A 22,684-nucleotide genomic window follows, 5' to 3' on the forward strand; every position below is an offset into this window, starting at 1 on the left:
TGTTTGAAAGCTCTAAGTCTCCTGATTCCATCTGTGCAAAGCATTTTAGGATCCCTGTATCACCACAACAGAGTTGGTTCAGACTTGTTGCTGTGGCACTAAGGGGTTTTCCTTACAAAAAGTACTACTATGGGCCTTACATTCAATTTTTTGATTAAAAACAAAAAATTTAAATTAAATCAACACTATAACTTTGGTTCAGTATCACATACTTATTCTGACTTTTTGGTTTTAAAAATTAAAGACCTATCTTTTAAGGGAGACTCGACTGTAATCAAATGGGTTGTAGAAGAGTAAAATTTTTGTTTTGGGTACATTATTTTCAGGCTTGTGCACAATTTCCTTAAAAGTTGCAATTTTATCCAGCCATCTGTAAATTTAAAAAAAGTACACAAGGCAAAACACTTTTATATGCCAGAGCTTTTATTAACAAACAGTAGAAAACTTACATTGCCATTGGCAGGGTACACGTTAACAGTGCATTTTACATGTAGAAATTCAAATTTTAATTTCCAAGCATATTAAAAGACTCTTTACAAAAGGAAAAGGACACATGAGGCCATTTAGTTGAGACACAGGTCAGACCAAGTCATATGGAGTATTCAATTTGGCACTAACTGTAAAGAGGTGTGATTCTGTTTACAGCAAACATTTGCTAGTATGTTATAAGTTCAACTGGACAGACATGTTACAAAAAGAATGATATTCTCTAGCCATGTGAAATCCAGACTGATTGAACTCAATGTGTAGAGATTAAGCTTAAAAAAAAAAAAAAGTTTTCCTTTGGTTGCATTTTGATTAAACGAGGCAGAAAATTGAGCAACTGTGTAGTTCCCTGCTCAATGCTTGGATCTGACCAGCGTCGAACGATAACTATGAAAAACTTTGGTTTAGAACAACTGATACACTGGTGTAACAACAACCCACCACAAAGTATCATTTTAAATATACAGTAAACAAGCAATAATCAAGGGAAAAGTAAAAAACAAAAAACAAAAAAAACAAAACAAACAACAACAAAAAAAAAAAAAAAAAAAGAGCCAATGGTTGATGAATCCAGCTCAGCGATGCATGTAAGCGGACATGAAAGAAAGCAGAAATTGCCATCTTTAAATGGCTCAATGACTCGTGAAACAGGACTAGGTTGAAAGCTAGTCTTAAAAAGGCGAGTTTGGTTCATGTGTTCATACAAATATAAAATAAATAATTATACATATATATTTATAAAAAGATGCCCACCACCATTTTCCACTGCTTATAACAGCAGGGTTAACAAATCACTCATTTTTGGCTGTATAAATTCCACTATCAGTGTCAGGAACAAAAAATATTTATGTCATTCGCCCAGAGCAGCATTTTATTACCATTTCAGCTCCTTCCTTCTTTGGCTATTTTGCTCCAGACGAACCACATTAGGGCAGATTGCCGTTTTTAAAACACAAAGCCATACATAAGCGGCGATGTGTTTATTTACTGAAAGAACAAAAGGTGAAATCTCAGGCAACCCTGGAAAATCAATCACACAGATACGAAACTCTCTCTCTCTTCCCTTAAACACTGCACCGGGTCAGAGCAGCGCGAGAGTTCCCTGCAGAATCGCCAATCGTCTTCCCTATTCACTCTTCAGACTTGCTCCATTCTTCTGCTCCCGCAGCTTCCTCCTATGCAGGTATCCGGTACGCTGCAGACGGTTCATTCGGGCTCCCAGGAAGATAACAATGCTGCTCGGCACCAGCTTGGTGGTCACCCAACCCTGCAAGGAAATAACAGAGAGGTGCATGGGTTTATAATCATGTATAACTTTAGCTTTCAGGCTTTTTTTTCTTCCTTTAAGCTAAAGTCATTGGGCTAAAAAAAAAAAAAAAAAAAAACTTTTCCAAAACTTCTTGAAAAGATCGGTTTTATGTCAATTATATAAATTTTTTTTAGCACGTAAGAAACTGTTAAAGCAGAAAAGATGCAAATCATACGATGCATTCAATGCTCCTGATTTCATAATTTAAAAGAATTAGCAATGTTTACACAAACTGATAGACTAAGACAAAAATACAACGTGGATATGGAGTTGCAACTCTATATATAAATTTCATCAAGTCCTAAAAGGGGCTCAACTACTGAGCCAGATAGTTTAGTCTTAAGTTTCAAACACCACAACTGTGGGCAACATTTCAGTTTATTCCGTGTATCCCCAGATAGATTCAGTATTTTGAGATCTCGACTTCTTACCATGACGGCATGGGGGAAGTAGCCGTTGGTCTGGCTCTGCAGACCCACAGTGGTGAGCTCAGCTGCCACATAGCGCTCCGGGGTGGGCTTGTCCAGGGTGGGCTTCCTGATACGGGTCATCTTAGTGGCCACAAAGAAGGGCAGCACACTCTGCAGGAAAAAGGATAAACGTGTGAAACGAGCTTAAACAACAAGAACATTAAAATAAATCAATTCCTGGCCCGACCACAGAAATTCCTTGCTCTTCCCCCTGTCAGTATAAGGTCTCTTATAGAGATATTGTGTCCTCCTGTGAGACTGACCACTGGCACCGTAAGATGCACTTTATGCTAAAATACATAAAATCTTTGCTGTAGACTGGTCTGGTGACTGGGGTTATCAAGTGAAAATACACTCGGGGTTTGCTGAGGTGAAACTGCCGTACACACTCCGACCACAAGGTGGCACATGAGCGAAGAGTACAGAACAAACGAGCCTTAAGTGGAACATCATAATTTTAAAAAAATGCCTCTGCTGTAAAGGGAAAAAAAAAAAAAAAGGAAAGAAATTGCCTATCAGAGACATTGTTCATGAAAATGCGTTTTAGTTGAGAGCAGCAAGTTGATTTTTTTTAAATTCTTTTGGGTCAAATTCAAAAGCATCAGAAGGACATAGTTCAAATCGCTTGCAGTATATCTCTACAGCAAGGGTTTTAATACGTCACCCCCTTCCACTCATTTTCTCTTTGTTAATGAACTTGAATCTAAAGCCACGATGGAAGTTTGGTCTACAGCGCCCAACCCGGCCGTCACAGGCCAAATGGTGCGTGGATCACATGCACTCACCCCCATACTGGTGGCGTTTAAAGGACGCTCTTACTCCATTTAAGGACTTAAGATTCCAAAACGTAAAATTTTAATTATCAAATTGTTAAAATTACCGTAAATAAATGATTGTTCCATTTCCTTTCAAAAATTAGTACCAAAGCAAAATGTTACACTGTTTTGCCTCCAGACAACTCTCTGCCTTCATTTTTTTTTTTTGTGTGTGTGTGTCTGTCTTCACTGTTTATCGATAAAGATGATCTAAAAATAATCCTCAGTGTCCTCACAGCTCAGGACATCTCCATGGGAAAGTTTTGCACTCAAAACCTCCAATGCACGTCACAAGTGAGGGATCAACTCCACCGGACGAGCTCCAAAAACACACCTGAATGATGACGCCCTGACGCCTGTACTCCTCCTGAAGGCCACGAGAGAAGAAATCCACAAAGGCCTGCACACCGAGAAGGATGAAAGACAGGTCAAACTCAACATATCAGTCGGTGAAACCTAGGTCTGTTATCACCAGCCTCCAAAAAAAATGACGGGTTGCCTTGACGAAACAAGCAGGTACTAACCAATATCGTTAAGAAGTGAAAAATCTGTTTCAAGAGAACTTTTGCCAGATGTTGCACATACCTTTGTGGCAGAGTAGACTGTGAGCAGAGGGACGGGGTACATTCCACTGGCAGAGGAGATGTTGAGGATAACACCTTTGGACCTGAGAAAAAAGTCAACAAGGTAGATTTGGGACAAGAACTTTGAGCATCACAAACAGTAAAGCAGACAGTTCAGAGTTCGCACAAATGAATGAATTAAAATTCCACATCATCAAAACTACCATGTTTTGATGATGTGGAATTGGTCAAAATCATCATCAAAAAAGGGGCTTCGTTGTTCACTTGGAGGTTGTCAAACCAAGAAAACCTGGTAAAATCATCAGTTTCGATGCTGCTGCCATAAGACAAATCTATATCACAGGGTTTTCCCCGAGATGTGAAGCACGGTGCAAAAATATATGTTTTCAGACGGTGTTTTTAAGTCCTTATTTTTCCTTCAGGTCCACAAACTTTCACTGATTTCCCATGCCTGTGGGAACCTAGTGTCTATACACATTCAGCACACTGACAAATATACACACACACACACACACACACACACACACACACACACACACACACACACACACACACACACACACACACACACACACACACACACACACACAAACAGTGCGGTAGTGGCCGTGTGCGTTGCCATGGCAGCCTGTTGCTGCAGTGATGTAGTGGAGCGACGCTCCAGCCTCACACGGCACCAAATGTGCCTGTGCTGCTATTGGCCAGCAGGAGTCACATGGGAACAGGGGAGCCAATCGGGTGGGAAGAGCACTTTGTGTGAATTGAAAGCTTGTCAGCATTGCGAACAAAGGAGGAGAGGGAAAGAGAGATGCAGTGATGGAAAGGGCTTGGGGAGGATTTGTTGTACCACTTCTCAATAAAAGAGTCATCTTTATAAACAGTAGTCTTCCAAATAGTGTGCTTCAAAAACAAAAAGGTTGTTGTTTAATTTTGAGATTCCTTGTGCAGCCCTGTGCCACAATACCCTCCTTCATGACGCTGATATTTGACTGCAGTCATGTCGCAAAACATGGAAGCATATCATTTAACTCACCTCTCAGCCATCCTGGGCAGCACCAGACGGGTCATCTGAAAAACAACAACAACCACAACACAAGCTCAGTTAATGCCAACCAGCACACTAAAACAAATAGATAAAACATGTAGGAGAACAGGGGGACTGGGAAAGAAGGGAAAGAGTTTTATTTTAAAAAATTATATATATTTAAAAAAGACTGAAAGTAGGAGGGGGGGAGAGAGAGAGAGAGAGAGAGAGAGAGAGACACATGCAGAGACCAACAGAGAGAAAGAGAGATGCGTGGGTGGCGAGTACAGACAGCGTTGGTGTAGTCCACCGTTGCTTTGGGAACAACTGAGACACTGCAGGTACCATGGTAGAAACAGCAGAAGAGAAGGAGGAGAAAGAAGAGGAGGAGAAGAACAAAAGGGGGAAAAGTGAGGAGGAAAGTAATACCCGTGGATCAACTTTAAACAAACACTTGTGGCGTGATATAAATGTGAAGTTTGCAGTCACTGGGCAGAACCTAGCTGGAACATTTCCCCTCCGAGGAGGAAAAAGTGTGCAGAGTCGTTCAGTACAGAGCCAAACTTACCTGGCACACTGAGGTCATGTTGACGTTGATCATATTTGTGATGAACTGAAATACAGAAAGCACCAGTCAGACAAACAGCCATGTATAAGATCATGTGTTTATACAGTACAGAGCAGACCTATCGCCCGTGATATAAGAAGGGAGCAGATGTAATAAAGTCTAACCCTTACAAAACTATGGAGCATGAGGCAAAGAAAAGCTTGTGGAAAAAAAAAAAGACAATTTCTTTTGCTTTTTCAGGTTGTACTCTTTCGAATCACAGAAAACTAGAAGAAAAAAATAAATAAAGAGAATTCCTATCTGCAAAGAAAGATGAAATAACGAGAAAAAAAAGAAACTCACGTTGTCCAGATCAGGAATGTGAAGGTAGTACTCAGGGTAGGGGTAAGACACACCAACATTGTTGACTGTTGAAGACAAAAGGAAAAAAAGAAAAAGAAAAATTATTCTACTGTTTTCATAAAATAACCTGGTGCTGGGTAACTCTAACTAGCTCAAATTTCTACCACAAGGTGGCAGGAGAAGCAAACAAGATACAGACAGGCATTTACTCCACACTAGACACAGCCACACCTTACAACCAGTAGAGCACAATTGGATTTATAAAAAAAAAAAAAAAAAAAGGACAAAGAGCTCCTTAAATGTTCAACTAAAAAGTACAACGCGAACTCCAGAGTCTATGCATCTACGATTTACACCTAGATCTGAAATTTTAGTTTAACTTTAAACATAAACAATGACTTGTGAGATCGGTGTCAAAATAATAATGTTTCCCAAAAAGTCATTAAAGCTTGTTAAAAGCAAGGCAGACTTTTCTTAAAAAAGGAAAAAATAGATTTAAAAAAAAAAAAAAATCTTCCTGCACCTCCTCCCTCCTTTCTGTTCTGGCAATATGTCTCCTTCACAACAAAGATAATTCAGCCAGATCTTAAACAATGAACCCAGTCGAGAACAAGTGCATATTGCCAACTTCTCCCGACGGTGAAACAACAGAGAAGTCAATTCAAGTATCTAAATAAGAGAGTTTAAAGTGGATCAAATTACGTTAACAAGTGTTGCACGATCTGGACAACACAAGTCATGGCTGATGTGTAGTGAGATCCAAAAGGGAGGTCTGCCAACAGTAAAACAAAAGGCATCTCACCACCTGCTGCAAACGACGTGCATCTCACGTTACCTTAATACACAAGGTAAGTGAATGACAACTGTTCATTGTTCAGGGGTGTGTAGCTTGTCATGTACTGTTGCTTTGCTCTTAAGGACAGGGCTTTATCATTTATCTCTCTATGCAATACAGCAGCTTACTACACTTGAAGACGAGACATCCATTTTAAAATATGTCGAACTTGTAAACTGTGCCTGTAAGTCAGCACTGGGCAGAATAGAAGGATGGATGCACACACTGTCCTGCCATCAGAAGTTCAGGAGAAAGAGATGCTGCAGAGGAAAACAAAAACAAAAACATCAGCTCTTACCAAGAACACCAATCTCTAGACCAGCCAGCCCCGCCTCGATCTTGGGATAGATGTCTGTCTTGCCAAAGTCAACCGCAATGGTCCTGGTCTCCACTTTAAACTGCTCCGCTGCGAAAGGAGAAACACATATCCAATCAATCATAAGTTTACAATGATATCGGTGCGTGGCAATGAACAACAAATGTGTCAAACACTGTACAGTTGGCACGAGAAGAGCAAAGATCAGAAAGATGCATGTTTAAGATCATTCCTCTTCATGAACGAAGATGCCTTTGGGCCGCACGCTCATACCGTGCATTCGTGTGTCACAAGTCAGCCGGCACACATTGAGCGAAAGCTCATTACATGGCCCGACAACAGAGCAAGCCCCAGTTTCGAAACCTTGGATCCATTCAAATGAAAGGAGCATGGAACCAGTCACCGTCAGGCTCGAACTGAAGAGGGCACTGCGTACCAACAAACCAGCTGAGCAATCTTCTCCTCCTCCCTCCCTCCCTCCCTCCCGCCCTCCCTCCATTCCCTCGTCATGTTTGACGCGCCTGCTGCAATTAGAATTTATTGTCCAAAGACTCGTTTAGCTGATAGGTGGCGGAGGGAGTTATAAGAGGAAAATTCCTGGTTTTGTGCCTCGGCAATGATCTGTAGTGTGTCAGTGTGTGTTCAGTCAGAGTTGGGAAAAGTTGTTTTTTTTTTTTTTAATAAAAGAAGAAAAAAAAAGGGGGAGGGGGGGGAATAAAAAAGTGGGGGTTATGGTTTTGAGCCTCCCTGAAATCCAGCTCAGTTTTCGTTTTTTGTCGTCATCACAACCACTTTGAGTGCATGTCAATGAAAACGATAAAAGCAGCTTAAGACATGGTGGCAAAGAAGCAGAGATATGAAAGCTCGGGTCGGCAAATTGGAGGAGTGATTTGGGGTTTGCCAGGCACGTGTGATCCAGAGTCAAATAAGATGGCTGCATAAGAGAGGAGAAACATGTACAACAATTAAATTATAGGTGGGACAGGGCGGATTTCCTAGTCACATGCCGAGGAGGGTGGTTTTGTCAGTAATCGTGAGGGACGAGTGCCAGAGTTTGGCACGCCGCACCCCGCTCGTGACTACCCATCAGCCCCCTCTGTGGACTTGAAGCACGACAGGGGAAATTGCGCTGTGGGAGACGTCAGAGACAGATGGAAAGAGAGTGAGTCGGGGAGAGGGCACTATTTGAACAAGAGGGGCCACTCACCATTCAGTCTCTGTTCAAATGTGGAGACAGGCCAGCAAGGAGGAGGAAAAAACTTTTTTCCTTTCATATGGACGCTCATTTACTATTTGTTGCTTCTTTTTGCTCAGACTTGAAAGAGGAAAGCCTGATCTGCTTCTAACAAATATCTCAAAAGGAACAGGTTGGTAGACGAGTTTCCTGAAATCAGGCCAGATTATTTAATCCGTCTTTCTTCATACCATCAGTGAGGAAGTAAAACACAGCCTGCTTTGTTGGCTGCATGTTTCCAATTCACTAGCTCTCCAACAGAATAAAAAGGCATGACTTAGCAGGATGCAAAAGAGTGTGAAAAATGGGATTTACAGGATAAATCTGAGTAGTGAAATACTCAAAACGACAGATTCTGTAAAATAAATACACTGTGTTTTTGAAAATGCAAGTTAGCAGATGCAAACCTCTGTTGCCACACTTTGTACAGAGTGAAACATCTAGAATAAACATATGCTAACATGTACATGTATTTTGTCTCCCAAACATATTTTCCTTCTCTATTGACTATATTCTAACTCCTTATGTTGAGGATATGCCCTGTTACCAAGGCCTGGGAAGCCCTGTAGCGGACGGGGTGGGAGGGTTGCCCACACACACACACACACACACACACACACACACACACATCCTCATCAGCCCATTCACTGTGCTCTCAACCCGATCAGGTTTCCATGATGTTGTGGACACAAGCACACACTCTCACACTTTTTTTATACACACCAAGTGACCGGGCCACGTAGTCCAGCTTGTCCTGGGAGCGACTGATCAGCATCATGGCAAATCCGCGACGAGCCAGCTGGAAAGGAAATAATGGTTAGCAACAGATGCATATATGGAAGGCAACATCAGATACAGTGTTGGTAACTACAGATATTATATGAAAATGGCAGGAGAAAAGATCCAGCTTTTCTGTCAAGAGCACTTACTCCCTAAGTTTTAGGAGTTGGGTTTGTATTCTGTTGAATGCTTTAACTCGGGTTCAGATGACTGGTAAAGCATTGGTGCATATATCATTCAAAATGTATCCAGTGGACTTGGATCAATCACCGATGCGTGTATCTGCACGTGTAGAACTACACTTGTTGTGCTCCCTTTGCCAAAAGTGTGTCTTCTGCAACCATGTTTCCAACAGACTGACTTCTGAGAACTACAGACTTTACCTGGGACTGTGGTCATTCTGAATTTTCAGCCTATTTCCGAAACAGCTGCTTCCCTAGTTGTTTCCAATGGACGCACAAAGACTGGATCAACATGGGGTCCTAAGCTCAGCCGGGTTGATCTTTGGGTATGTGGGCATGCGATGTGCTTTGGAGCAAAGAGGAGGACTGATCGTGTTCCACGTGAAAAGCAGCACTGAACTAGTGTGTTTCGGCGTAGGTATTAACATGCCTAAAAACCCTGCATGGCATAGTGCACTGGGTAAAACGGTGGCTAGACCCACTGTAGCGCCAATAGCAACAGTATGAGACAAGGGCCCTACATGAATATATTATACAGCCAGCACGTCCACACAAGTACGGGCCAAACACGTGGCAGCGTAGCCCCCTATGCAACGTGTGCTTCTTACCTCCGTATGAGCTCTTGTTGGCAGGCCTGTGTTAAAGTGTGTGCGCATGTGTGCGTGAGGACTCTCCTCCACGTTAATAGGCCTGTAAGAGCTTTCCCCCTACCGTGGCCTATGAGTGAACACGGTGTGTGTGTGTGTGTGTGTGTGTGTGTGTGTGTGTATGCATGAGTCACAGCTTTCCCGTGAAAGAAATGAAATAAATAAGGGTCCAGGAGCCTCACCTCCTCCGCATAGGATTTCCCAATTCCATCCGTGGCTCCCGTCACAACTAGAGAGACAGACAGAAGGTAGAAAAAGAGGTCAGTACAGTACAGAGCAAGGGGTCAAGTCAACTTCTGTTCACCTAATAAAAGGGAGTGGATGTTCTTTGAAGTCTCCAAAAGTTAAGAAAAGACTCAAATGGTTCATATTCCCTGAGAATTAATGATCTGACTGAAATCATGGTTTCACTTTGTACGTTTAATCTAAGTCTACTTACTCCAAACCTGCCAAATGGCCTCAGCGACATACATCCGCAAAAATTCTTGCGAGTCATTGAGGACCGTCTCATTGCTCTGACACTAGGACATACGTTATTGCTTCTGTTATCTTTCCATCTTGTGACAGGCACACATACAACGTGCACACAAAATCGGATCCCCTTTGTTCAGACGCTTGTCACACACCTTCAGCTTCAGGTTTGACCACTTCCAGTTGTCATCATAATGCCTCGGAGCCTCAATATGGAATTAAGCCTGGGGGGGACTTTATGGGTGACAGACATATGAAGCAAATCTGTTGGCACACACACCCAGCAATACTATTCTCTTGTTATTTAGCAATGCCTCTCTATAAGCTCTACAATGACAACTTTGTCATCAGTCAAATAATGTTTCTTTTGAATGAGAGGCTTACAGGGTTGTCCATTCTCGAAGTGCACCCACAAGCTTGTGCGGTTCGATTTTGGAGCAGAGATGCATATAATACAACCCCAAAATGGTATAGATAGGAGTTAGATCACAAAAGCTGAGCTACAAAGACAACAGAGGGGACAGAGTTTGTATAATGGTGGAGATAAGATGATATAGATTAAAGCAGGACGAAGATAGAAGACAATATATGATTCACAAAGCCTTCAACAACCACCGATACCTCGCTGGGAGCAGCTCTTGTCGTGTAAAACAGTTTGATTTTCGAGATCATGATAAGGGTTTCTTGCGCATGAACGCAGCCTTGAATATCTTATCAGCTGAGCATACTGACAAATCTGACTGGTAATAGTTAAATCACGCGTATCTGTAGTTTAGACAAAAAGGTGGAGTGAAAGGGAAACGGTGGCAAACCCAAGGGGAGCGGAAGAGTTTGGTCAAAGCGGAGGAAAGATTTCATAGGAGCCCTACAAAAGACGGTAAAGAGGCCAAAGCGAAGGAGACAAAGACAGATAGAGGAGCTGTTGTTCATCTTGTGTTCAGAATTCTCCTCACCTTGTCAAGCAAGCAGGGCTATTTTTAAACCTTCACTGCCCATCAACCCCTGCTTGACTGACGGGGGGGGGGGGGGCAAGGGAGGTAGAAAAACAGACAAGACAAAAGAAAAAGAAAAAAAAAAGTGGTGCTATAAGGGGAGATTTGGGTGGTACACACAAATATACATGCACACAGTTGTGCATCATGAATATAATATTAGCGAGGCTTGTGAAAGATTAATAGAGGTAGAGGACATTCTCTGGCAAAGAGCTGGAGAGCAGGAAAAAGACAAGATGAGAGAGGGGATGCAAAGAGGAGGGAGTGATGACGAACATTGAGCAGGAGAAAGGAGGAGGGTGAAGTGGGGTAGGGAGGGTGGGGGCGAGACGGGGGGGGATGAGGAGGGATCCTAGGGGTGGCTAAAAATAGAACTGGAGCAAAGCAAGAGAACGAATGAGTGAAGGAGAAAGACAGAATAGAGATGGCGGTGGAGGAGCGAAGGGGGGGGGGCAGTGAGTGAATGAGAAAGAGTTAGAGTGAGAGAGAGTAGCACAAAGTCAAAAGTGAAAAGAGAGCAGAATCCCTGGTTATTTTTAAACCCCCCGTGTTAAGAATGAAACACTCCGTGGCAGAAAAGCCTCAATGGGCGCGGGCTGTACCAAATCTGGCTCTCGTTGCAGATGCAGGTGGGGGCAAACGACGGGCATGGAGAGGCTACATTCGCCGCAAAGTAAAATGGCTGGGGGGGGGGGGCTGCATCCACCTCGGCATAAAATTAGCTCTTTATGAACTGAATAAGGCTCATCTATAACAAACATGCCAAAATAACACTGGAAATATTACTTATGGATCGTAGCTGGCAGTTGAAAACCACATATTTCTAAAATGTCAGTTTTTAAAAAATAAAAAAAATCAGCCTCATTTCAGATGAGTATCATGTAAGTTTTGAGTTTATCCGATGAGCGCTGAAGGAGTATAATGAACACGAGAAGAGTGAAGCATGAAACCGTTCAGATCATGAAAAAGAAAAAACAGCACAACTTTGAGGTACATGATTCCTAGATGGTAACAGCAAGCGAGCTTTCTCTGAGACTTCTTGTACCAACAAGTGACTGATAATGAATACCTTCTACAATTCTTCTAGAACTAAGATACCTTCGAGGAACAAATGACAGACCATGTCAGCTGAAACTGAGAACACACACACACACACAAAAAAAAGGTATGGCATCAGTGCACCGACCACATTCCAGTCACATGGGATTACAATTATACCCCTACAGAAAGGCAGCTGGTATACATGCCATTCGCCTGCATGACTGAGTTTCAGGTGCTGAGAATTGCACCTGCGTGTAAGAATGTGTTTTATTTGCGTCAAAACGCACGAACAGCCTCGCTGAACTTTAACCTGAAAGAGGAGTGTGCGCAAAAATGTACTCACAACGTGACCTTTTTGAACCTGAGCATGACCGTAAAGAACAAGCGGTACTTTACACCATGTGCTACATTGTCAGACCGCGGATGTGTTCAGCTCATATGCATGCCATGCATTTTCAGAATACTGTTAAAAAAAAAAAAAAAAAAAAAGGAGCATCAATCTCAGCTCTGCATCACTTTAAATAAAACAAACAAACAAACACAAAAAGCAAAATCAGAACAAAACAGGTAAATTCTTCCCATAACAGTGAGGACCTTGACTGGCTCCTCCACTCTGCCGGTTTCAGTTGGGGGAGATGCTACTATCACCTAATCAGGGTCCAGTTTGGGCTGTGAGGACACGGTCTTTAAATTCATTCAATAAATATCCTCTTAGCAAAACATAATTAAAGAGCGTTCTTTTTCATTCTGACGCGGCCATTTGAAATCTAAGAAAAAGAACAGGCACAAGAGCCTGCCCATTTTTAAGAGGTCACTTTTAAAAAGAATTTCCAATACTGCGCTCTCAAACGATTTAGTACAGATCTACTTGTTTTAACAGAGGTCGCAGTTTAACAGAAAACTGCATTAAGTTTACTTAAGTGGTGGAATGGAATAATGGAAATGGAATGGAAAATAAAAGAAGAGTAAAACTGTAATGGAATTAAAATGAAGGTTGTGAAACAGAGGGAAAGTGAGGTATGTAAAGGGGATGTTTTTGGATGGATGGAAAAGTGGGAGGCAAGACACAGTGGAGACAGTTTGCAAATATTCCCTCCATCCTCTTTAGCGAAAAGCAAACAGCTGGAGAAAAGAAAAAAAGAAATAAAAAGAAATTAACACTGAGAAGATTAGAACTCAAATTATTTTACGCCATTTACTTCTTTAAGGACACTCTACTTTGAATTGTGATTTTCCACTGTGCATCTGGCAGCCAGCCCCTCCCACCACATCCCTTCCCCAGGCCAAATGCCCCCCCCCCAAAAAAAATCCTCATGCTGTACTTATGAATGACTACACTCCTCCCACCCATTATATAATAGTACCATTTTCTCAATAAACGTTGTCTAGGGAGTGAGTGAGAGAGAAGTGTGTGTTTGCCTTTTTGCGTGTAACGCGGGGGGGGGGCTAGTACAGTGGGATGAGGACACAGAGTTCCTCTCGAGTCGTGAGACATTTTTGCTTTTGAGTTGCTATCATCCATCATTAGTGCAACGAATACGAGAAAAAAGAAAATATTCTGGGAGATTCGAAGCCCAGTGACCTAAAATAATTTATGGAGAGGGAAAAAACAAACAAACAAATAAACAAACAAAAAAAACAAAAACAAATAGCAAAAAACCTTCATCAGCCACGCCTGAAATACGACAGAATGATATATGATGCCCGTTGTTCTTCCTGTAAGTGGCAACCCTACAGTGATGAACCTGCACTAGACACTGCAGACTGCAAAAATAACTGGAAATGTAAGTCACCTATTCAACTCTTCCACTAATGTACAAGCAGAACACAGTGTCCAAAGATCCTATTGTTCAGCTCAGTCAAAAACACACACACACACACACACACACTCAAACACCCCCCCACACACCCCAGTGCTCCCAGCAGGACTTAATTCCCATCACGTGAGCAATGCATTACATCTGTGACAACCACACACACACACACACACACACACACACACACACACACACACAGATGTAATGTAACAAAAAAGGGTCTACGCAAGCAAGCACGTGAATGACAGCAGCGCTGCTGACGCTAAGAGAAGACGCAGACATACACTGGCAACAAAGCGTGGATGTGTGCTGATGGGGCAACTACATATGAGCGTGATGTGTGACATGGAAGAAAATGGAGGCTTGGGGAGAGGCCGGTGAAGAAGGGTGTGCGAATCCATTAATGTATGCGCGTGTGTTGGCAGAGGGGACGTGTGCGCCGCTGCCTCTCGTTCATTCCTGGCAACACAGCTCTGAACCCAGTTTCCCCCCATTTCAGCGCCTCTGAGAAAACTGGTCCACCATGCCGGTTCTCAAGCGCCCTGACGGGGGCGCGTTTGCACTGCAGCTCTGCTGTGCTTAGTGCTGCACATCACGTCCAGAGGTATTGACATCCCCCAGCCTTTTCTGTCTCTCTCCCTCCCTCTCTCTTTCCCTCCCTCCCTCCTCAGCAGTGGAGCAGCCCCTGCCGCTTCCTGCTCACTATTCCGAGGGTCTAAAAAAAGCAGCAGGAGGAGTAAAAATAGCAGCGCGCCAGCACTGCCTCGTCTGGGAGCTGCCTGCCTGCCGCAGCACCTGAATACCAACAAGATCCCCCACCACCATCACAGTCACCACGACAACCAGGCTGCGGATGCATCCTCAGCCCTCCACCTAACCCCCTGATGCCAGCATGAGCACTGCAAGCTGGGGAAAAGAGGGGAAAACACAGAAAATCTGATCTGATGAGCAGTAGAAAAAGAACAGGGTGATCACAAAGCCCTATCTGCTGATGCTTGTGAGGAGTCTTTGATTATCGTGGACTGCATGAGAATGCATGTGTGAGGATGAGCAGCTCAAAACAGAAAGAGAAAAGCTCAAATCTTTATAAAGTACGGAGATTCAGATTTCCATTCATTCACTGATCATTCAGCCTCAAGATGAAGGTGTGTGGATTAGTAAAATAAGATGATCTGGTGTTTAGTTGTAGAGAAATCTAGCATGATCTTGACTATCAGTTACCCACAGGGTGAGTGAGTTTTTTTTTTTTGGAAGATTCAACTTCCTATGCAAAGAGAGAGCTAAAATGAGCACTCCCCCCTTAACCCTCCCCACCACGACCAAATCCCCAATTAAGATTCTCAGTGAGGAGAGACTGCGGTCCTTGTATGCCCCGCTCTCGTTACGTACTGTTATGTAATCTGTCGCACCCCAAACTCGCCTATCAACGAGCAGCCCCTCCTACCTCAGAGGGAGAGAGAGAAAAAAAAAAAAAAGGAGGGAGGGATGCAGCAGAAGATCCAAAGACAGCCCCCCCCATCCAAACACACACCCCATTCTCCATCCGCCTACCTTTTATATTCAAACACACACACACACACACACACACACACACACACACACACGCTGCTTTAAATAGCAGGGGAGAAAAGTCACATGGGTAATATAAAAGTCGACAAAAATAAAGCCTGATCGGGCCGGGGGAGAGAGGGAGAGATGAAGGGAAGGGAGGGAGGGTGAGAGACAGAGAGACAGAAAAAGAGAACATGTACTTCAGAGCAGCCCAAGATAGAACCAGCATCTATATTTGGGTACAGAGCAAAAATAGTCCCGCCCCCCTCCCTCCTCCAGTCACATGCCTTGTTTCAAAAAGAAAAAAAAAAGAAGAGAAAGAAAAATCGATAGTTTCCCTCACCACAACTACTTGGATTGAGACAAGGTGATTTTTGAGCAGAAAACAAACTTCACTAATGGTTTGTGTGCTGTTAAGAACAGACTGTACTGTGTGGAGGTGTTCATTGTGTTAGTCCGTCCTCTCTCTGGCTGAAGGGGTGTTAATCATTGAAATCACCTGGCTGGAGTTCCTGGTGGTGGGCACGAAAGCCTGGCGTGGTGCGTGACAGAAAATGCCCGTTGTACCATTTCGCATCCCTGCGTTTGTTACATGACTCAAACCGGCGGATCGCCACCAACAGAACACGCAACGTGCCCACGATTGTTGTGCTGCCGATTCCTTCTCTGTACAGACGTTTCGTCAACCAGGGGCTTCTGGTTGATCAGTTTACGACCAAATCACATCAAAAAACTAAGGCCAGCCAGCATTAACAGAGTTTGTCCAAAACTGACAACGTTAACACACATTTCCCCGTCTTTTTTCAATCCAATCACAACCCAGCTGCCTCGTTTTTATTTTCTATCTAAAACTACATGAATCCATTGCACACTAGGTATCTTAACGTGCCCAGTGTTCACTCAATAAACCCTTCTCAGGTGAGGGATGTTTGTATTTTTATAGAGGTTAGGTAATGACTTCGATCAGAACATTCTTCTGCTCGGGTTGGTCCCTGCCTGCCAAAACCTCAATGTATATTTCAACAGATACTCACAACTGAACAAACTGCCTCTCTGGCATGTTGGGCTGCAACTGACGTAAAAAGGTGGTGTAACTTTACAGAAGGCAATAAAACCACAGATTCCAAATATGCTGGTGGTCCAGAACAACACGACTGAGCAGCTACTTCATTATTGAACTTGACGCTCACTTTTAACTCTGCGCAAGATGTGATTAGGCTGGAAAATTGGTTCAACTTGGATTAAGTAGACCAAGTTCATAGTAAAAAAAGAAATACGCGACTTATAAAACAAAAAATATGCAAATAATGAGTATTTTGTGAGGTGCTGTAGCTTCAACATGAGACATTTTGCTGAAAAGGGGCCATTTATGAGTTGCTCTGTCTAAGTAACTCACTCTGATGGCAGTTTACTTCACTCAATATTACCTTAATTTGCTAAGGCATTTCAGTTCCTTTGTCAGAGCGAAGGCTTTAAATGACCATCTCAGCTCAGATGATTATTCACTTAGATTAATTGACAACTATTTTGATAAATCAACTAATCTTTTGAGTCATTTTTCAATTAAAAAAAACAAAACAAAACAAAACACACAAAACAAAAAAACCAAAACCAAATATTCCCTCATCCCAGCTCCTCAAATCTTAAAAATTGGCTGCTTTTCTTTGTCATATGATCTTAAACGTGATTCTGTATTGATTTTTAGACTGTTGGTTGGACACGCAATCAATATGAAGATGTCACTTTAGGCTTTGGGAAACTGTACGGACATTTTTTAACCATTTTCTGACATTCCGCAGACCGAACAAGTAGTCAAGAAAATAACTGGCAGATTAATTGATGATGAAAGTAATCGTTACTTGAAGCCCCAGACCCTCTAATATTTTTTTTGTAAATTCGTATTACCAGTTAATGTTTTGGTTTTTTCTTTGGTAAATAAAAATTACAAATTTACTGCTTGCGCATTGACAAAAATCATCTCAGAACAGGTCATTATGGATGGCAAGCATTTAATTTCTAAGAAAATATGAACTGAAGGGGGGGGGTGTGAGAAGGGGGCAAACAACTGAGTTGAGTAAAGGAGATAGATGGAGAATGTGAGACAAATAAAACTGGGGAAAGAACAACGTGCTCTGACGAAGACGATACTGTAGCTACAAAAGGGTGCAAGATATGGAGAAATGAACACACACACACACACACACACACACACACACACACACAGACACACACACACAAGGCTGGATGGAGAGCTGGGTGCGATGGAGTGAGGGAGGGGGGGGGGGGGGGATTGAGAGGGGCTTGAAATGAGGGAGATGCAGAGGATTTTTTCTCTGCTATTTTTTTTTTTTTTTTACCCAGCATCCCTGGCTCTGGCACGTGTCAGAGAGCGTGTTCATCACATGAACAGCAGTGTTCTCTCTCTCTCTCCCCGCCCCCACACACACTCACTCTTACTCTCTCTCTCACATACAAAGCACTAGGGGGAAGCACATTCACAAGGATGAACAAGTGGAGACCCTGCCTCAGTTGAGGCGTACACACACACACACACACACACACACACGGATACATTTCATTCATATATGTGCATTTTCCTTAACATGAATGAAGCCTAATGCCTATTCATAAAAAACACTGTAAATGATCTCTCTCATAATAATTAACGGTGCTCCTGTAACTCGATTCAGCTCTAAAAGTGAATCGCCTCCAGCTTGCGTGGATAAACTGGCACGCAACTAATGTTTATTCCTGGAGCCGAATCAAACTCGACGAAATCCTTGCGTAAGTGCTGACCCGAGTCTTTGTCACTCTTGTACTGTAGTGATGAATGGCTGCATCCTTCTTATATAATAGGACCATTTTCTCAATAAACTCTAATGTCAAAGGGAGGAGGGAGGCACTTCCAAGGCGCATGTCACATCACTATCCCCCCACCCTCGCAAAAAGCTCCCTTTGGTCTAATTTACTTCCCTGTAATGGAGTTTTACACACACACACACACACACACACACACACACACACACACACACACACACACACACACACACACACACGAACAGACCCTGGCTCCCTTATATAATATGGGTTGCTGGGGGCTAAGAGTGGAGGAGGGAGTGCAGAGGAGAAAACTGAGCATTACTACACATTACAGTGAAAAGCTGCTCCTCTGGAAATAAAAGCATAAATACTGAACACTGCATCATAAAAAAATAAAATAAAAAAAATCTGCTGAAATACTATGAAGGGTCTTTAAAAATGTTACCTCAATGACTAAATCTCTCTCTGAAAGCCAGAATCCTGCACACTGCTTATTATTTTATTTTATTTTTTTTAAGGAATCTCTTCTGATGCACCCATTGGTCTTTTTCAAGATCTGCAAAAAAGTTAAAGTTGAAAAAAATATTTCTTGACATAAAAAAAATGTATCGTGATCTAGAGGATTGCTATTCTGTTACTCTACTCTTTTTTTTAAAGCAAAACTGAGCTGCAGACGTGGATTGGGCTGGCAGGAGGAAGGGAGGGTGAGTATGTGTGTGTGTGTGTGTGTGGAGATGCACAGTGCAGCAGAGAGGCTGGGGAAGCCACCTTGACTCATGCTGCAGTGCTCCAGTTCCGCCACTAGGAGTCCCACCTGCTAAAGGGGAAGACCAGCCATTGGCAGAGAAACTCCAGAGAAATCCCTGCTCTGCTCTGCATGCAAGGGCTGCAGAGCTTCAGGCCATCACAGACATCAACGTGTCCAAGTGAGAACATGAAAACTCTAAAATGTTTCCTCAAACTAAAAGATGTAAAAACTAAGACTAAGTACAAACAAATGTACTCGATCTCACAAGAAGGAAGTCTTATCTGATCCAGTTTTAGTCAGTTGCTGGGCAAATTTGACCTCAACCTCCTGCACACACTCACAAACCTGTCTGACCAGGAAACGCCAAATGCCTCCCGTGTTAGCAGCCATGTGTTTTGCAAAAAGCACATGTTCAAAAGTATCATCAAACTTGACACGTTTTCTTGGGAAGCATGTCAGTCTAAGAACTAAGAATAGTATTATGACGATTTCTTGAAAGATTTTTTCCTCACTGTGGATGGGTTGACTGGCCAACATCATCTCCTCACATTACCACACATGAAGTCGGTAACTACAAGTCTAACTTTAAAAAAAAAAAACCAAAAACAAAAACAAACGTATTGCTAATTACTGAATCCAACTACAATATTCACTGAAATGATGCATTCAAAGAGGAAGGTATTTCCACTTACAGCTACACTCAAAAAAAAAAAAAGACATTTCATTTCAAGCTTCAAGTGTTTTCCTTCACAAAGACACTTTGTATTACTGAATATTTACTGCCAGGGCAAATGCAGGAGGTTTGTGCTAAACCCTGACTTGAGATATTATACAACTGCACATCTCGAGAGAGAGAGAGAGACACAGAGACAGAGACAGAGAGAGAGAGAGAGAGAGACACAGAGACAGAGAGAGAGAGAGAGAGAGAGACAGAGAGAGAGACAGAGAAAATGGAGTCAGGGGTCATGTGGAAGGAAATAGGTAAATGATTGAAAATCCTACAAGCTTAGTCTAATGCAGTTGCTGTAGAACAGCTACACACTAGGACCCATCAGGAGTTCCCATCTTACGCTCTTGTTGCTTATTGTGAATGCCAATACAAAGCCTATCCAACGGACAGAGGAGGTTTAACTTGTCGGAGCAGGTGCCTCTGTCCTTTAGTGAAAGGTGGAGACAGGGAGTAGCACCGCTTGAGGCATATGTATGCGCTTGAACTAAAATCACACCGCTGCCTAATCCGGCCAGACCTGCGGGTCTGGTACAACCAGCTGAGGATGACACCTCATCCCTGGCATGCATCAACCCCCCCCATCCCACCTGTTCACTTCCTGCCAGGGTTCCAACCGATGTGATTGGAAATGAGCCTTAGAGACTTGTCAGACTGGACCCGTGGTTTCGGGGTGAGGCGTGCAAGTTCGCATCTTCAGGAAAGGGCATACAAGAATCAATGTGAACAGTGTGTGGTAAGTCGGGTAGCGTTTTTTCACGAGCCTTTAATATGAGTTAAATAAGAACCCATTCTGAAATATTTCTTTAAAACTGCTGGTTTAGAGCATCTCCTACACTTTTAAAACAGATATCACAGGGATTCCACATTTACCCATTGTATTGGATGCAACAGAAAACTGCACCAAAAATGGGCTCTGCCAAAGAATCATTTTGGGTTACTAGGAGTGCAGGAAGGAAACCTCTGGTGCGTAGTTAGAGCTATAACTGATTTACTGGGGGTGGCGGAGGTGGAGTTGGGGTGTGTGTTTTTTTTTTCTCTGGGGGGGGGGGGGGTGTTTATCACAATTTCTATATGACCAATGGATGACGAAGCGAGGAACAAGCGCATGACTCATCGGTGTGCACCGGTATTCCTCCGCATATTCCAGCAGAATCACTATTAAAATTTTTTTAAAAATTAGTCATTCCTAAAAGCACCCTACCTTTGCGTCAAACGTTTCATCCCCTGGCGCACAGGGCATCAATTAAACACCCCATTCATAAATTTAAAAAAAGGGGAAAAAAAAGACGAAAAAAAAAAAAGGAACCAAACAACGACGATTTGGAGGCAGTGTGCGTCACGGTGCAGAGATAAACAAATGGGTTCTTTATAAAACAAAATTAAAATTAGAAAGGCAACAGCAAGGATTCAAATCGTCCGGATCGCCTGGTTTTGGGGGTCTTAGAAAGAAAGGGGGAGATTATCAACCTATCCCGATGCAAAGGGGAGCGCTCGGCAAATTGCGCAGCAAGAAGCTCCAGACGCAGCAGCCCTCGCCAAATAGGAGACTGGAGAAGTGGGTCAAGCCATGGCAGGGCGATTCCTATGAGACCAGTCGCTACAAAACCAAAATACACTTAGATTCGGCTGGTAACTCGCTCCTGTTTTGCCAAGCACGTTGGAAAAAAACGAGAGGATACTATAGAGTCCAGTCTTATTAATGGCATTATAATACCATATACCAATATGTAGGGCAAACGGACTGGGACAGGTAATGAATGTGACAAGAAGCAATGGTGAGCAAGAAACCGACGACACAACCTAAAGCATGACAACAACACCGCCTGGATATACTGATGTATGAAAGTAGGGCAGAAAGGGAATCAAGACAAGTGTCCAAATGTAGGACAAACTGCCCCATGTGACACATTTTGAGAAGTCACAAGCCGTGAAAATGATCTAGATGTAGGTCACGTTTGACTTGAGCATATGGGTTTGTCCTACATCATGCGGATGGGCTAATGTGGTTCAGTAGTGCGCTGGCTGAGAGCTCACCCACATAAAAAAAACAAAAAAAAAACAGCACTCTGAAAAGTGCGCATAGCCTGCGCAATTTGGCTCCTGGCTCACCAATGTGGGGCATCCCCCTACCGCTCCAACTGTGGGTGAAAACGCTGATTGGAGCCCCTGGCAGCAGACGGTGCTGTCTGACGCGAGGAAAAAAGAAAAAAGAAAAAAAAAAAAACACAGCCAATTGAGCTAATAAGGACCATTATCTTGTCAGTCAAACAGCTGCTTACCTGCGCCTGTTACGCAACACCAGCCTCCCCTTGAATTAAAAAAAAAAATTAAAATAAAAAAAAAAGGCACCAGAATTCAGCCCCTTCTTTGTGCCAAAGTGAAGTTTGAGCCCAATAACCTCATTCTGGCGTTTGCACGTCGAGTCCACCTGGCTACTTCTGAGCTGCCCTCTTCGTGACCGTGGTGTGGACGGCGTGGAAGCCGATGTGACCCGACTCACCTGCCCATTTGCCCAGCTTCGGGGAGAGCAGCTGCCCGTTTCCCAGGACCCAGATCCTGAAGCCCGAGAGCAGCCTGTAGAGCAGCCACAGCGCCAGGGAGGCCACGGTTAACGCGCCGACCCAGAAGAGAGGCGTCTCGGCCCTGCGGAGCATCTCCTCGGCGTTCATCCAGTTCATGGCAGCGGCTCTCGGTGACTCGGCGTGTGTGAGAGTGTGTATGTGGAGACCTCAATTTTAGGCAATGTGCTCTAATTTCCAAGCCACAACGTGAGAGAGAGTCCCTTTATAAGGAGGTTGTAGCATCACACACACACACACACACTCCCCCAACTCCCCCAACACTTGTCTAGCCTGATTTAAAGTGCACCGCCCACCTCCTGCTCTGCGCCGCCCTCCTCCGCTGCTCACTGGCTGCAGTGGC

The 22,684-nt window shown here is 43.3% G+C and overlaps 1 protein-coding gene across 1 annotated transcript; it reads right to left on the reverse strand.

The window, feature by feature from the left end:
• Positions 1–731: 731 nt before the first annotated feature.
• hsd17b12a (hydroxysteroid (17-beta) dehydrogenase 12a) lies at positions 732–22,440 on the reverse strand. Its single transcript, XM_040133179.1, has 11 exons — positions 22,263–22,440; positions 9,775–9,821; positions 8,707–8,782; positions 6,732–6,839; positions 5,599–5,663; positions 5,257–5,301; positions 4,698–4,732; positions 3,666–3,747; positions 3,415–3,480; positions 2,227–2,376; positions 732–1,753 (listed from the first exon to the last, which is right to left on the reverse strand). Exons 1-11 carry the CDS (start codon positions 22,438–22,440, stop codon positions 1,613–1,615), a joined length of 993 nt encoding a protein of 330 aa, XP_039989113.1. The 3' UTR covers positions 732–1,612.
• Between the last annotated feature and the right edge of the window lie 244 nt (positions 22,441–22,684).

This window comes from Xiphias gladius, chromosome 8 (genome assembly GCF_016859285.1).
Source record: "Xiphias gladius isolate SHS-SW01 ecotype Sanya breed wild chromosome 8, ASM1685928v1, whole genome shotgun sequence".
Classification (NCBI taxonomy): Eukaryota; Metazoa; Chordata; class Actinopteri; order Istiophoriformes; family Xiphiidae; genus Xiphias; species Xiphias gladius.

Bases quoted from the DNA above. Each gene is read 5' to 3' on its own strand.
- hsd17b12a (XM_040133179.1), bottom strand. From the start codon at position 22,440: ATGAACTGGATGAACGCCGAGGAGATGCTCCGCAGGGCCGAGACGCCT. The intron at 6,840-8,706 runs GTGTGTATAAAA...CTCCTTTCGCAG, and splicing joins CTACGTGGCCCGGTCACTTG to CGGAGCAGTTTAAAGTGGAG. The intron at 1,754-2,226 runs GTAAGAAGTCGA...ATTTCCTTGCAG, and splicing joins ACTTCCCCCATGCCGTCATG to GGTTGGGTGACCACCAAGCT.